The following is a 17,242-nucleotide window of genomic DNA, read 5'->3' as shown; positions in this document are numbered from 1 at the left end:
TGGCCACATTGAAATCAATGGGTCCGTGTGCTGTGCGTCAAGGAAATACCATAGACTACAGGAAGTAATGGAGTAAAGCCCCAGAGACCATGGAGTGACAGGGAAGTTGCATTCAGAGTCTTATCTGTGTGTAAAGTGGATACTGTTGCTATCCCACATTATCTAGGCCTTAAAGAGACTCTGTCACCACATTATAAGTGCCGTATCTCCTACATAAGGAGATCGGCGCTGTAATGTAGGTGACAGCAGTGCTTTTTATTTAGAAAAACAATCTATTTTTAGCAAGTTATGAGCTAGTTTAGCTTTATGCTAATGACTTTCTTAATGCCCAACTGGGCGTGTTTTTACTTTAGACCAAGTGGGCGTTGTACAGAGGAGTGTATGACGCTGACCAATCAGCGTCATGCACTCTCCATTCATTTACCCAGCGCATAGGAATCCTGCTAGATCAGTATGTGCTGTCTTATACTGACACATTAACGTTACTGAAGTGTTTAGACAGTGAATAGACATTCCTTCCAGCCAGGACGCAATGTCTATTCACAATCCCGACACTTTGGTAACGTTTCTGTGGTACTTACAGCAGAGCAAGCGTAATCTCGCGAGATCACGCTGTAAATGACAGGTTACAGCGAGGTTACAGCGAGATTACTCTGCTGTAAGTCCCACACAAACGTTACCGAAGTGTCGGGATTGTGAATAGACATCTATTCACTGACTAAACACTTCAGTAACGTTAATGTGTCAGTATAAGACAGCACATACTGTTCTATCAGGAACCCCTTGCGCTGAGTAAATGAATGGAGAGGAGTGCATGAGGCTGATTGGTCAGCGTCATACACTCCTCTGTACAACGCCCACTTGGTCTATAGTAAAAACACGCCCAGTTGGGCATTAAGAAATTCATTAGCATAAAGCTAAAATCGCTAATAATGTGGTAAAAATAGATAGTTTTGCTAAATAAAAAGCACTGCTGTCCCCTACATTACAGCGCCCATCTCCTTATGTAGGAGATAGGGAACTTATAATGTGGTGACAGAGCCTCTTTAAAGGGTTTTTCCGAGCTTATGAAAAGTACCTATATCGGTCTGAATGATCACCAGGTGATGGCACCAGAGCTCAGTAGTAGTTATTTTTAATTTTCACTGTTTCCCAGCTCTATGCAGCACTGTATTTATTTTGCTAGGACCTGCTGTGGGTGGGATTACCTTGGAAAGGACTACAGTTCCTGTGATTCCTCTCCTGTCTCAGACATTGTCTCTATTTACCGCATGCCCCTCTATTACAATTTGTAAAGTAAGGGTATGTGCAGTACAATAGAGCTGTCATTAAATCCCCGCATTCTACTGACCCTGTCCCAGTCTACACAACAAAGCTAAGAAGTGAACTGCAGAAAACAGGATGTGTCTACCTATTGTGTGTGCTTCAGAAACTAGAATATTTGACAATTATTTTTTTTATTTGGATAAAAAAAAAAAAAACTGTTCAAAAAGGAATGATAAAATAAGTTTAGAATAAAAACCTGATTTAAATTACTGGTATGTTATTTTCTGATGATATATTCCATTTATTTATTTTATAGAATATGGGAAAAAATGTCTATTAAAGTTTTCTTCCTGATTTTAGACCTCTCCAATAGTTCACTACAGTAGAAAGTGTAGTCTAAGTTGGTGTGAGAATAATGCAGTGTCCGTTTTGACTCCCTTTAGTGAGCAGATTATCCTGCTTTAAATATCCTATAGATGTATACATCTGGTCTCTTCTGTCGAATGTGAAAAATGCAAGCGCAGACAACTTTATTCTGAAGCAGTAATCACAGAAGAATGCGGAGCTGTAATCTCCCAGAGCGTTGTGTTTATACATTACCGGTGTTGAGCTGCTCTCACAAATGGCACAGCAATTATTTCAGCCAAAAACATCTTTATTTTTGACTAATTATGTCGGAGTCTTAAATACCAAAGACCCATAATAGATGTTGACATTTTCTCGGAAAATATACTATCTGGGCAAAAATATGTGGACACCTAACTTTCACACCTACTGTATTTGAACTTGTTAGACATCCCATTGCCAAAACGATGAGTTCTAATATGGAGTTTGGCCCCGTTTCCTATAACGGCCTTCACTCTCCTGGGAAGGCTTTCCACAAGATTTTGGTGTGTGTCTGCGGGAATTTGTGCCTATTCATCCAGAAGAGCATTTGTGAGGGCAGACACTGATGTTGCATGAGAAGGTCTGGCTTGCAATTCATCCTAATGGAGTTTGATGGGGTTGAGGTCAGGCTTCTGTGCAGCCACTCAAGTTCCTTTACACCAAACATGTCACACCATGTCTTTATGGACCTTGCTTTGTGCACTTGGGCACAGTCATGCTGGAACAGGAAAGGGTCTTCCCCAAAAAGTTGTCACAAAGTTGGAAGCCTACAAATGTCTTTATTTTGTTTGTATGCTGTAGCAGTAACATTACCCTTCATTGAAAATAAGGGGCCTAACCCTACAGACCTGAACCATTCTCCCTCCTCCACCAAATTTAATACCAGGCACTATGCATTTGTTTAGGTAACATTCTCCTGGAATCTGCCAAAACCCAAATTGGTCCATCAGACTGCTAAATAGTGAATTAATGGTCATCAATTCAGAGAACACATATCCCCTGCTCCAGAGTCGAGTGACGGCGTGCTTTACACCACTCCCGCATATAGATTTTAGGCTTCCGTGCTGCTGCCAGACTATGAAAACCCATTTCATGATGTTCTTGTGCTAATGTCATTCCAGAAAAAGTTTGGAACTCTGTAGTGTGTGATGCAACAAAGGATAGGCGATTTTCACGCGCCACGTGCTTCAGCAGTTCTACTTTTTTTTTTCGTGGTTTACTGCTTTGGTGCTCCTAGACACTTCCACTTCACAATTAGAGCACTTACAGTTGACTGGTCCAGATCTATCATATCAAAAATTTCACAAACTGACTTGTAGCAGCACTCTGAACCAATGATAAGAGAGAAGGTGTGTTTCAGACTACCTCAGACTGCGTGTGCACCTGAACCTACAACTAAGCTGCAGTCAGTGAACCAAATATTGCCCTAATGTAGCAACGCTAAAAATCAGCCAACCCACACAAAAAAAAAAAAAGGTAAGCATCGCCCATGAGGTAGTGCCCTCATAATTTTCTAAAGGGAACCTGTCAGCAGGTTTATGCTGCCCTAACTATGTGCAGCATGAAATAATGACAGATGGGTGGCTACCCTCCAGCTTCTGCGCGCCCAGCTGGATTAACAGGTCTCTCCCTATTTACTTATAGAGAGAAACCTGACAATCAAGCTCAGTCAAGGAAAGTAATAGAAAATAGTTAAATAAAGCCCCGCTGGAGAAATGTTATATTACATGGAAACATTCATATGAATAGGAGACCATACAATACATGCTCATGCCGAGTCTGCCAGAGTGGTCGCTGGTCTTTGCAGAGAATCACGTCTCTAACTAAAAAAGTTGTGCAAATCGGATCACATCAATATTACAACACATCATTTAGGACGCACAACAAGCCTGTGCATAAGGTTCACGGCCAAATTTGTTGTAGATCACAGGCATTAATGGTGAAAGCTGATATCTTGTGACTTTTTATGTGGCAGCATAAATAGTGGGTACTGAAATATAAAGTATAATTGGAAAGTTTGTATCTAGAGCAGTAGCTACAATCAGGATATAGAGAATTGTCATTTTCATATGGAGCTGTCAGTGCCTATTGCATTTGCACATTAGTGACTCATATAAGTTTCTACACAGCCGAATAATTTTAATTATATATCCTGAAAATAACCAGTAATATTATGCAATTGTCTACTGATGGATGCCCTGGAGAGGAGAAGGGAAGGGATGAATAGACAGGTCGTCCTTTTCCATGAGAAGATAGAACAATGGTATTATTCTGTATTATAATGCAGTTAAAAGTCAAATAACACATATTTTGTAGGTGGAGCGTGAAGTAAATTCCCCTTTGTGTGCACTTAAATGGAGTATTGTAATAACCGGGTGGCTATATTGCACATTTACATCTGTTTCGCTTGGATTGAGATTGCATTAAGTAAATGGTTGAGAAGCGTCAGTAACCACCCGGCACCTCTAGTTGGATCTGACGGCTGAGACGTTTTATGCTGACAGCCTGTGATAAAGCACTTAACGTATTCCATTTAATATACAAGGTCAGACAAATCTGCAGCTATAGCGTTTACTATGGCCATACTTTATCTACACAACCATACAAAACATGAATATTTCACACATAAATAAAGTAAAACTGCACAAGAAGTGTCAATTATTGAATAACATGGTTACCTGTCCGCCTATTATAACAATGGATCTATTGTTCAGTACTTGTCAGTGAGTTATGGTAAATCGATGATCTTTATTTTACATTGCGTTTTCTGTGCCAGTGACGACGGTAAGCGCCTTAATGCAGTGCATTAAAAGACTAAAGAACAATGAAAGCTTTTAGTAACTTAAAGCTATAAATAAACAGCAGCATTTCTAGAAAGTAGATATTGAGCAAGGAAATGACATATAGAATAACCTATGTATAAAAAGCTTCAGAATAGAATATTTCCAGCAAAAGGTGACTTTCTGTCTTTGTTGTTCCAGTATATTAAGAATAGCAAAGACTACTGTTCAGTCCTGCTCTAGATGTGAAAGCTTTGTCCTTGAGAAATATCTCTGGGCATAATCCAAATGTCTTACCATGTCATAGTGTAGTGGATGTGCTATTAAAAAATCAAGTATGTCTGGGAGCCCGCTAGTAATGTCATTTGTGATCGCTACTAGACGGCATAGCAATGGTATGAGACATGGTCACGTGCAACTGTACCCAGTTCAGACATAACAGATTTAGCTTTAGGTCGGGACATTGCAATATGTCTTAGTGCATCGGAAACTCGGATAGGTGTTTTGTCAGTTAAAAACTGAAGAAATATCTCTGACATATATATATTTGTAGTGTACTGTATACATATTAGTGCCCCAGACACACAGAAGGATCATGAAATCACATCAGATGCAACAAGTCCAAAAAAATTGTATGTTCACATTTGCAGTTGATATATAATCTAGGCCAAAAAATGGAGTATTTTCGTAAACACAGTGCTTTACATACTAACCGACAGTAAGATTGAAAAAAAGACACAAGTCCATCTAGTTGAACATATTATCCCGCAGCTTTGATATAGAGGAAGGCAAAACAGCCCCTACAAGGTAGTTGTCCGTTTTCTGGAAGAATATCTAACAATTATAATAAATTCCTTGATCACTGACCTGTCTCAAACAATTCACTATAGATAAGTTGTGATATTATTTCCTTCAAGAAAGCCATCTAAATCCTTTTTAAATTAATTTAACCTTCTCAATGCCAGATATTTAGATGCTGTTCTTGCCCAGGTGGTTGGGCAACTCTTGCTATTTTTTTTCTAACTAAAAACACGGAATATAGATATTTTTTCAGAACAAGATTATTTATTTTTTATCGGTATTGGACTCATTCGCAACATGTCACAAAGTGACCAGAGATAGTGACATGTCTTAAAAGACAAAAAAAATCCTAATTCCAAATATTTGTGTGTTTACCAGAATTTATCACTGACACTGTCCCAAAATAATATCTACTGAAACTAACACCGTAGCACAACCTAGAAGCGTATATTGAAGCTACTGGGCCCCAATTCAAAATTGTCTCAGGCGCTAAAGATTGTGAGACGTTTTATGTAAATTGAACCCTTTTTGATAATCAAATCATGCAACCCTACTTTATTTTATGATGGTGGGTCTCTACCTCTGCCCCCTGCTGGGAGCTGCCACCTACATCTGCCCTTTTGCTTGTATCTGACCCTTCCACATAACTGCTGGGAGACATCACTCTATTGCTCCTGCTACAAATATAAGCCGCTACGGCTGCTATGTGTGATTGGAATGGTACACTTGGAGACCTTCACACCAGGTGCAATCTTTTTTAAATATTTTGGCCCCCACTCTGTCTGAAATCTCCACAGAGTTTGCTGAACATCAGTTTTAGAATAGTATTTGGACATTGGTATGTACCTAGAATAGAAATGCATCATTGGAAAGCCTTGGACATCATCCATTGAAGCATTAGATATAATAGAGCGGAGAAACTGAGCAGTAATATAGAAGCAAACAGGATAAGATGTCTAAAAAAGTACTAATATGCAAGAACAACTGAGCTCAAATGTGATTTGTTCATTCTCTATCTTTATCAGGGGCGTAACTAGGAAAGACTGGGCCCCATAGCAAACTTTTGACTGGGGCCCCCCCTCCCCTGGGTGTCACACAACCCCCCCTTGTAGATAGTGCCTTTTTTACAGCCCCCCCTGTAGATAACGCCATACAGCCCCCCTGTAGATAACGCCATACAGCCCCCTCTGTAGATAGCGCCACACAACCCCCTGTAGATAGCGCCATACATCCCCCTGTAGATAACGCCATACAGCCCCCTGTAGATAACGCCATACAGACCCCCTGTAGATAACTCCATACAGCCCCCCGTAGATAACGCAATACAAACCCCTTTCTAAATAGCGCCATACAGTCCCCTGTAGATAACGCCATACAGCCCCCTCTGTAGATAACGCCATACAGACCCACTGTAGATAACGCCATACAGCCCCCCCTGTAGGTAACGCCATACAGCCCCCTGTAGATAACGCCATACAGTCCCCCCTGTAGATAACGCCATACAGCCCCCTGTAGATAACGCCATACAGCCCCCCTGTAGATAACTCCATACAGCCCCCCGTAGATAACGCAATACAAACCCCTTTCTAAATAGCGCCATACAGTCCCCTGTAGATAACGCCATACAGCCCCCTCTGTAGATAACGCCATACAGACCCACTGTAGATAACGCCATACAGCCCCCCCTGTAGGTAACGCCATACAGCCCCCTGTAGATAACGCCATACAGTCCCCCCTGTAGATAACGCCATACAGCCCCCTCTGTAGATAACGCCATACAGCCCCCTCTGTAGATAACGCCATACAGCCCCCTCTGTAGATAACGCCATACAGCCCCCCTGTAGATAGCGCCATACAGCCCCCCTGTAGATAACGCCATACAGCCCCCTCTGTAGATAACGCCATACAGCCCCCTCTGTAGGTAACGCCACACAGCCCCCCTGTAGGTAACGCTATACAGCCCCCCCTGTAGATAACGCCATACAGCCCCCTCTGTAGATAACACCATACAGCCCCCTCTGTAGATAACGCCATACAGCCCCCCTGTAGATAACGCCATACAGCCCCCCTGTAGATAACGCCATACAGCCCCCCTGTAGATAACGCCATACAGCCCCCTCTGTAGATAACGCCATACAGCCCCCTCTGTAGGTAACGCCATACAGCCCCCCTGTAGGTAACGCTATACAGCCCCCCCTGTAGGTAACGCCATGCATCCCCAACTCCCCAAAAAAATCCGACCTATAGTGTGTCCTACAAAAGACATGTATCCCCTATCCACAGGATAGGGGATACATGTGTGATCGCTGGCAGCGATAGGGAGAACGGGGGACCGAAAGTCCCCCAATGTTCTCCATGACTAACCTCTGACTTCCGGAGTCTGCGTAGCTCAATAAAAATGAAAGGAGCGCTGGTCACACATGCGCACAAGCACGACCGGCGCTCCATTCATTTCTATGGAGCTGCCGACACAGACCCCGGAAGTTCGAGGTTTGTTATGGAGAACATTGGGGGACTTTCGGTCCCCCGTTCTCCCTATCGCTGCCAGCGATCACACATGTATCCCCTATCCTGTGGATAGGGGATACATGTCTATTGTAGGAACAACCCCTTTAATGGCAGAGCGGGGAGATACCTCCCTGCTCTGCCGTAGTGTTCAATGGCGGCAGCTAGCGGAGCCTCCGGTCATGGTGGGGGCCCGTGCCGGCGGGCGGGCGACACGGGCCCCCTCATGCCGCGGGCCCCGTAGCAGCTGCTACAGCGGTAGTTACGCCACTGATCTTTATGTTGGTCTTGGTACATTTTATTTGCACTCCAAAAGCATACAGGGTTCTCATGTAATAATCTGTAGTGTGCATGCATTGGGGAATTCGGGTAGGTGCCATTGCCAATGCTGCAGTGACCAATATAAATGAAGTCTCTATTCTGCACTTGACAATGCATTGATTCTAAATAAGACTGTTCACACTTACAAAATGGGGTTTCCGGCCTTGCTTGCATGTTTACAGGAGCTTCTCATGCGGGAACAAAGGATCGGGCATGTGGACAGTCACCATAACCCCCTTTCTTCCGTCATCTCTGGTTGGGGGACAGTCGGGAGGCCTCATACACATTATACCGTTCCCGTCTAAATCTGTGTTCGGACGACTTTTATCCTACGTGTATGGGCAGCTTTAGTAAAGAAAATAGGAATAAAAAAACACTTAACTACTTATTGCTGAGGTTGGCTGTTCTCCAATGCTGGAAGACCGCTTAAAGTATTATTTATATCTATATTGCCATTACCTGTGCATGTTGAGTATAAGGAATCTTGTAAATGATCATAATTTAACATCACTGATCTTTAGTAGACACGTCAGTGTACCCAGATATTTAGGCAGAAAAAAAGGTATCGCATCGCTGTTTGTCCAGGGATGCATTACTAGACAGATTTGCTGTTCAGGAGTCTAGGTAGACTGGGTTACAACACATGTGGGTGCTGTAATTCTGACCTTTTTTCGTATTCATCCGGCTTCACCAGAAACAAATATCACTATGAAACTGCCGAAAAGAAATTTTTCAAGTAAGCTGACAACACAGATAATATTTGGCGAATTTTTGATTTACGGGGAATCTTCTTTAATTCATTGGTCAACAAATTCATCTACCATTTGAACTTTATCAGCTGTATAGAAAATGATAACAGATGATGATGATATTACTATTATTTTTATGTTTTTAGGGCTGATCATTGTCCCAAGTGCTGGTGTGGGTATTGTGCTTGGCGGTTACATCATCAAAAAGCTGAAACTGAGTGCAAGAGAATCCGCAAAACTGGCTATGATCTGTAGTGGTGTCTCCTTACTCTGCTTTTCCACGCTTTTCATTGTGGGATGTGAAAGTATTAATCTTGGAGGAATCAATATACCTTACACTACTGGGTAGGTTTGCACCAAATTAAATTGTACTAGCGATCATTCATTGTGGTGACAGCCACTACTGTCCATTTTCACTGGCCAGTTTCCTAAATCAACTCCTTGACAGCGGCTGATGTTATAGAAGTTGTCAGTATTTACAAGCATGTACAGCTAGGTTTACGGTCCCTATAAAAAGTAGCTTTTGTTTAGATGTTGCATAAAGATTTGTCCACCTTTTACTTTTTGCTTGAATTTGGTTAACGACTCCCAATTTATCATGAAACATATTCAGTACAATATCACGATATGCTAGAAATCACTTGTTAGGCTGCAATTAACATCATGACCACTGGGTGGCCACACATAGACACATATAGCATAGCCATCTTGTGAAAGTATCACAAAATATTTTTCTTCAAAGCTGATAATCTCGCACCACACATCTCAGGAAATGTTGAGATAAGAGGAAAGGTAAGGAATGACACCTAGTTTACATGCAGTAAACTGACCACAGGTCTGACTACAGGTAAGATAACCAAGGTCATGTTCAAGTGTTTTCTTTTGTTTTCTTTTTATGCACATGCCAAAGCAGGGCATCTTGTGGGTAGAGCAATCACAGGATTGGCTTACGTGACCAAGTCGTAACCACTACTTCTTTGATGTAGAAAGGAGACATTTTTGCTTCTGCCTCTGTAAAAGGAAAACAGAGTCCGGTTCCCTATACAGATATTTTACAAAATTAGTCAGCACAGAATTTGCAAATACATCTAAAATGAAAAATGAAGCAGCTTTGCAAATAGTTTTAATTGAAAATGTCTGCAGCCCTTATGCAGAATTATGCTGCTCCCTGGTACCAGACTACAAACAAGTCCTGCGTAGTCTGTTCCTGCAGTCTGACTCGCTTCTACCTGACCCCTAATTCTTGCTTTACCACCAAATGTATACTATCAAAAATGTGTGGTCAGGTGGAAGGAAGTATGACTGCAATATCCGACTATGCAGGGTTTGTTTGTAGTTGGTCACTATAGCGACACATAAGTCTGCATAGTAGCTCTAGACACATAATGGTCGAAAATTTTAAATCAAGATATATTGCAAAATTTCTTATATATATGAATAGTGGATACATAGAAGCTTCAGCACTAAAAGTAAATAAAATGTTTAATGTCTATAAGATTTTTTTTTACAAACACTAAACACAGACTGCACATTAACTCCTTAATGACCGCCCACCGTCTTTTGATGGCAGGCGGTGCAGGTGCTTAGTCTACAGCGACGTCTTTTCACTTGTGAGCGTTCATCCTCTAAGCAGGAGCTGTAACTTACAGCTCCTGATATTAGAGAAGCCTGCTGAATACAGCTGGGGTCGAAAACATTCCAACCCCAGCTCTTTAACCCTTTTATCGCCACGGTCCGTGACCACGGCAAGGTCAAATGGAACTCCCCTCTTTGATCTCGTCATCGGAAAAAAGTAACAAAAAAATAAATAAATAAGAAAAAATGTCCCAAAAAAAGGTAAATATTTAGCATAAAATATATTTTATTGCCCCTACGTTAAATAAAAACAAAAATCCTACACATATTAGGTATCTACACGACCGTAGTAACCTGAAAAATTAATTTAACCAGTTATTTAGCCTGAAACGTGAACTGGATAAAAAAAAAAAAACTATGCGGAGAATCGCTTTTTCCTATATTCATGCCGTAAAAATAGTTTTTTTTCTACCCCCCAAACTGCAAAAAAAATAATAAATACTTGTTCTCCCGCATAAAACAAGGTCAATGAAAAAATAAAACATTTATGGCTGCTGAAAGGCAGAGAGGCAAAAACTGAAAAATTCAGCTCGTCATTAAGGCCTTTTTAGGCCTGGTCATTAAGGGGTTAAAAAAAGGCTACAAATGTTTACACAGCCTTTAATGTGTCATAGCTAAGGTCATTTTATCAATACTAATAATAATAAGGGATAGAGGTTGTGATGTGCTGCTGTACAGGCCTGTCCTTGTAGTCCATATGACATGCCCTGAGTTGGTGTGACATAGTACTGATTCCAGTGCAGACTAGTCATACCTATACCAGGCTTACCTATGCACTGTCCTACTGAGACTATTAATACAAACTCATTAGCAACTGCTCATAGACTGTAATAAAGAAGAGGACTTGTAATAATCCTGGTACATTTGGAAGGGAAGTGTTAGGCCTCCTCCACATTTCAAGCATTAATGGTTTAGTGAGTGCCGGTCTATGGCTGGAGCACTCCGGGCACCTCTCGGGATGATGTTGCAGCCCTGACATTGCTCTTTACTTGTGGTCTCTTTGTTTGGAACTTAATAATCTGGCAATATACACACATGCCTCTTTATACATATATATACATATATACATACACAGACATATATCTCGGTTATAAATAAAAGAGCAGTAAATAAAAATCCTTGGACTGTCCTCTTCTGTCATGGCCTAGTTGTAGCTGTTTCTCGGAAAGCTTAATGACCACTAATATGATCACCATTAAATCCCAGTTTTGCAGCGATATTTCTCCCACCCTTGTAGCAGGAGTGTAGCTGGAAAAATCCCTATCTATCTATCTATCTATCTATCTATCTATCTATCTATCTATCTATCTATCTATCTATCTATCTATCTATCTATCTATCTATCTATCTAATATATATAAACAGAAAAAATGGGACATAAATATCAAAACCACAAAAAAGGCCATACTCACTAGGTAGGTGGGTGGGTGAAAAGACTAGTGGGAGGGGCTATCACTATTTAATGCACACTCCTTCTGCAGCATTCTTTGACCCGTCTGCGTCCTGATGGGAACGGGTTTTCACCCACCCACCTACCTAGTGAGTATGGCCTTTTTTGTGGTTTTGATATTTATGTCCCATTTTTTTCTGTTTGTGTTTTTAAATTAGGAACGAAAAGTTCTGGTTAGGGACTCGCAAGGCACTGGGGACCCTTGACGTTGGGTTGCGAGCTTTGCGTATTTTGGCCAAAATAACAACTAATACCCCATGTTTCATGGATATTTCTTACTACGTATACTACACTTTTTTTCAGGACGCAGCCGGGTCTTATATGCTGGGAGGGCATGATGTGCTGGCGTTTGGTTTGGAATGCAGAGCAGCCCGCTTTAGCTAACACTAGCGGCGTTACAAATAGGCTGTTATTCGGCAAGATACGCCATGCCTGACGACCAGCACATTATCCCTCCACGTATTACACATAGTACTGACACCCCATGTACTATTCACAGCACTGACCCCTATTCATCACATTTATTTTATTTATTTATTTTTATTACATTATTACACAGTTCTGACACTTTCATACATACATATTTATTTTTTACCATCCATTCACACCCTAGCACTACACTGACACACATTTATCACACACCTTTGAGCACTTAGTCCGCCACTCCCCTCAAGACTAGTGGGAGGGGCTATCACTATTTAATGCACACTACTTCTGCAGCATTCTTTGACCCGTCTGCGTCCTGATGGGAACGGGTTTTCACCCACCCACCTACCTAGTGAGTATGGCCTTTTTTGTGGTTTTTATCATATATATATATCTCAAGCATATCTACTTATTGTCTGTCCATCCGTCTGTCTATCTATCTATCTATCTATCTATCTATCTATCTATCTATCTATCTATCTATCTATCTATCTATCTATCTATCTATCTATCCTTTTGTCCGCAGTATAATTTACTATCATTGAGACAGTGGTGGGGGCCGATCCCTGTCTTTGCTATGGGGCCCTGTGAATCCGAGTTACGCCCTTGGCTAGGGCAGTGTACTAAATATTTGCCCCAGGTGAAGGAATGCCTACCTGCTTGTAGAGATGCATAAATAGGCTAATTTGGAGTTCAGGAAATTAGGAAAGCTGGGTGAGAACCCATATGGAAGGTGTAATGCGCACCATAATGGTTGTGACCTAACTGTATGACTAAGAAAAGGTTAATTAAAAATGAACAAGGCCTAGGCCCCATTTACATCTTCTTTATTTGGTCTACATTTGAACTCATACGCCTCTAAAAGCTCCCGACGTATAAGTTAAGCGTAGGCTGTAACGTTTAACAGATATGTCATAAACTCTCATGACCTATATGTGTAACGGATAACATTATAGCCTAAAAGGGGCATCCATCACCCATAAAATATTATAGTATCTATTTAACATATACAACATTAAAAGGTATTAAAAAGTCCATACAGATGCCGGTCACCCATAGGCTCCCATATTACCTTATTTTGGGGAATGGAATAGCGTAGTCGACTACTGCTGCATAGTTAAAAAAATATATATACCAGCTCCACAGAGGCCAAAAGGAAATTCTTTTGGCCTCTAATGTAGCCCTATATATACACACGTCTAGGGTATACGTTGGAAGCTTGCATGACGTGCGCTCTAGACGTAGGGAAAAAACGAGATGTGAACTGGGCCTTATATTTACTACTGTATTTTTTAATTGTATAAAGTCATACTATAAGCAGTTATTAGGGCCTGTTCACATCAGCGTCACCCTTCCGTTCATGGGTTCCGCTAGACATTTCCAGAAAGGAACGGAAAGGCAAATGGATAACATAGCTTCCATTTGCATTACCAATGATTTCAATGGTAATGGTTTAGTTGGAAATGGTTTCCGTTTGTATCTGTTCCGTAAGGTTTCTGTATTTTTTTGCGGAAACAATAGTGCTAGGACTTGCAGCTCCTCATTCGCTGGTGCACCCCAAGTTGCCCAAGTTCTTTTGTAAAGATACATATGTGTTTAGTGACTTTGTATCTTTGTTTTGTAACTGTATTTTGTCGTCCCCTCTCCTTCTTCTGCAGTCCCACGCTAACGATGGCACACAGGAATCTCACAGGTGGCTGTAATGTTAACTGCGGTTGTAAAATTCATGAATACGAGCCAGTGTGTGGATCAGATGGAATTACATACTTCAATCCTTGTCTCGCTGGATGCATCAATGTAGGAAATCAAAGCCTGGCTGTAAGTACAAAATGCGAGCTACTTGCCTGCTGACTGTTCCCAGTTATTAGTGAAGACAGACTCATTAATGTCATTGTGACCAAGACTCTTCCTTTCCCCTGAATTACTGACACAGTAAATGACACAGATAATGTTTTATGTTAGCTGTAATGTGTGGCACTTAAGTGTAATTTGTGATAAAATTGCAGATTGATCATTGACGTACTTATAGATAGAAACCGTGGTGTCAAGTATTTTTCTCATGATAAGAAATCATTATAATATAAACTCACCATTAAGTTTCTAGAGATTCTGAAATTTCTAATTTACTTACAGAAGGAAAAAAAAAACCAAAGTCATTTTAAAGGGAATGTGTCACCAGAAAATGACCTATTGTTTAAATTAACATTTTACGTTAAACATATTTTTAAAATAATTTTTGGTGATCATTTTTTAAATTATCCATATTATTATGTATATTTAAAAAATAATCCTAGAATCTTGCAGTTTTCACTCTGGCCACTAAGCCCCATAATAGACTGATACTTCCTGTTCTGTAGAGATCACTTCTCAGCAGTCATCTCATTATCATCACAGGCAGGATCACAATGAAAGGTAACACCTTTGTATAAATAACACAGGGTCAATTATTGAAAATAGATTATCCCCTCCTCCTGCTCCCTGCATAGAGACCTATGTACAGGTCACAGAACATGCCTAGAAAACTCTCCCAAGTCAATGAACATCTCCAGACTATTGTTTCCTATGGTCCATGTGGCTTCTGTAAAGCATATCTCTGATCGTCCCATTATCATATACAAAAAATAGAATAAAAAAAATTACAATCAGAAAATAAAAAATACTATAATAAAGAATATGATTCACTATCTGGTTCTAATTAGTAAATAAAAATATAGTTGATACATTCCCTTTAACTGGTTCCCGACCGCTCACAGTAATTATACGGCGGGTGGTCAAGGTCCTTTAAACCTGCTCCATAGTGTATCTAATGTGCAGGCTTTAGCTGACTGGCCGAGCAATCGGGCAGCTAAATTACGGGTGCCCAGTAGTCAGCGACTGCCGGGCATCCTGGAGAGAAGATAGAAGTTGTTTTCACCGCTTCTGTCTTCTCTGATTTCCTGTACTCAATGAGCCCTGTGTATAGACTAGAGGCAGAGGTAGCGCCGTTAGTGAAAGACTGATGCTGGGTCTAACAGCCCTAACAGTGACAATAGTGCAGCCCCAGTTACAGTGGAAAAACATGGTGTAATAGAGAGAAAAAAAAGTCCCCCCCAAGGTATTTTCTAACCTTTTGAGGGGCAAGCTATAATAATATAAAAGTTTTAACTCGGAAAACCCCTTTAAGTTTATTTTTACTTTATTTGACTTAATTTTTTTGTATCAATGCTTTTAACCTCGGAATGTGATTACATTTGTAATGCACTTACTGTATCAAAATTGGCCCTATTTCCCGATGCTGAAATGGGGCACATGACTGGTGACGTCACTCTCTTCGCCCGCTGTGTTTACCATCTGTATACCTATCACGTGGTCAAACTGTTAAACGTTTCTGCCTGGTATACGACACATCACTGGTGACATGCCGTGTATGGGCTGTTCTGTTATACAGCCAGTAACCCGCAAGTGCGGACCCTGCGGTTCTCTCCCGCTTGTCTAATCGAGTGTCCGAGACGACTTTACCATCTGTGTCCGAGCCAAGCGTGCATGATTATGAGGGAGTCGTTAGGAATAGCTGTCGGCCGAACAATCGAACAAGTGGAGGGTGAATGGAGACCACAGTACCTCGAAGAAACCCATGCGGACATAGAGAGATGGGTTTGTCAAAAGTGCTTTTCATTTGTATTACAGCAAAGTACAAATTCTTAATTTTAGGAGGTGATATTCTATTCCACAGTCCATGCCACTTTTATTGATGATGAGTTTTTCATAGTATTATGTTAACGTCTGGTTCAAAACGACATTGAAAAACTTCATTGATTAAGATAAACTTACGGCACCAAAAGATCTGGAAGTGATACCTTCAGACCAAGCCTGATGCCACAGACCAACTCTACAACTTCCAATACGTGGGCAGGTGAATTCCCATATTAATAAGGGGCTGTAGATTTCCTTTAAAGGAAACTGTAACACCTTCCTGTCATGATCTTTTAATTTATCAGTATTTTGTGTCTGAAATATTTATAATAGAAATAATTCTTCTTTGTGTGTTTCTGTTGTAGGTGAAAAATTATACTGAATGTGCCTGTGTTGAGAGTCGACAGGTTATCACTACACCCACAGTCGGTCAACGCAGCCAACTCCGAGTGGTCATTGTTAAGACATATCTGAATGAAAACGGCTATGCTGTATCAGGAAAGTGTGATCGAACCTGCAACACACTCATTCCATTTCTGATATTTCTTTTTATTGTCACTCTTATCACAGCATGTGCACAACCCTCAGCGATCATAGTCACTCTCAGGTGAGGTGGATACTGTGTCAGAGGATATGTTGTCAGAGCAAGACTTTTTCCAGCAAAAATGCCATGGCTCTGAAAAACCACAACCTATGAGCTATTAAAGGGGTATTCCCATCTAAAAGTGATGACATATCGCTAGGATCTGTAGATGTAGCGATCCTTATCTTGACTTTTAACGCGTTAAATACACAGTGGCAAGAAACTTTGACTTTTTCAATGGCCTAAGTGGTAAGTTATCACACTGCAGCAAGTTATCAGAGTCAAGATAAGAATTGCTACATCTGTAGAATCAATCTACGATCAGTTAGGGACTGATCTCTTGGATCCCCACTGATCCTGAGAGTGGATTTAGCGCTGTGACTTCTTTACTGTTTCTTCCTGCCCATTGTCACCCTGGCTAAATCCATGCTGCGACCCCTTTATACCCAGGATCAGTGGGGATCCCAGAGGTCGAACCCACATGACCATAAATTGACGGCATATCCTAGCAATATACCATCACTTTATAACATTGGGATAACCCTTTAATTTTGTACATGTGAGTGTAATGGTATGTGCACACGACCTATTTTTAGACGTAATTCAGGCGTTTTACTGCTCGAATTACGCCTGAAAAGATGGCTCCAATACGTTGGCAAACATTTGC

The 17,242-nt window shown here is 41.0% G+C and overlaps 1 protein-coding gene across 1 annotated transcript in view; it reads left to right on the top strand.

Annotated features, from left to right (window-relative positions):
- Window positions 1-17,242, top strand: part of SLCO5A1 (solute carrier organic anion transporter family member 5A1) — an 81,931-nt gene that overhangs the window by 54,956 nt on the left and 9,733 nt on the right. Inside the window, exons 6-8 of the mRNA XM_075828270.1 lie at window positions 8,956-9,154; window positions 13,979-14,138; window positions 16,358-16,599. Of these exons, the coding sequence (XP_075684385.1) occupies window positions 8,956-9,154; window positions 13,979-14,138; window positions 16,358-16,599 (601 nt within the window). The remainder of the gene's footprint in view (window positions 1-8,955; window positions 9,155-13,978; window positions 14,139-16,357; window positions 16,600-17,242) is intronic.

The sequence above is a fragment of the Rhinoderma darwinii genome, chromosome 5 (assembly GCF_050947455.1).
Source record: "Rhinoderma darwinii isolate aRhiDar2 chromosome 5, aRhiDar2.hap1, whole genome shotgun sequence".
Taxonomy (NCBI): Eukaryota; Metazoa; Chordata; class Amphibia; order Anura; family Rhinodermatidae; genus Rhinoderma; species Rhinoderma darwinii.
The sequence above is the reverse complement of the archived record's forward strand: the minus strand, read 5'-3'. Positions and strand labels throughout refer to the sequence as shown.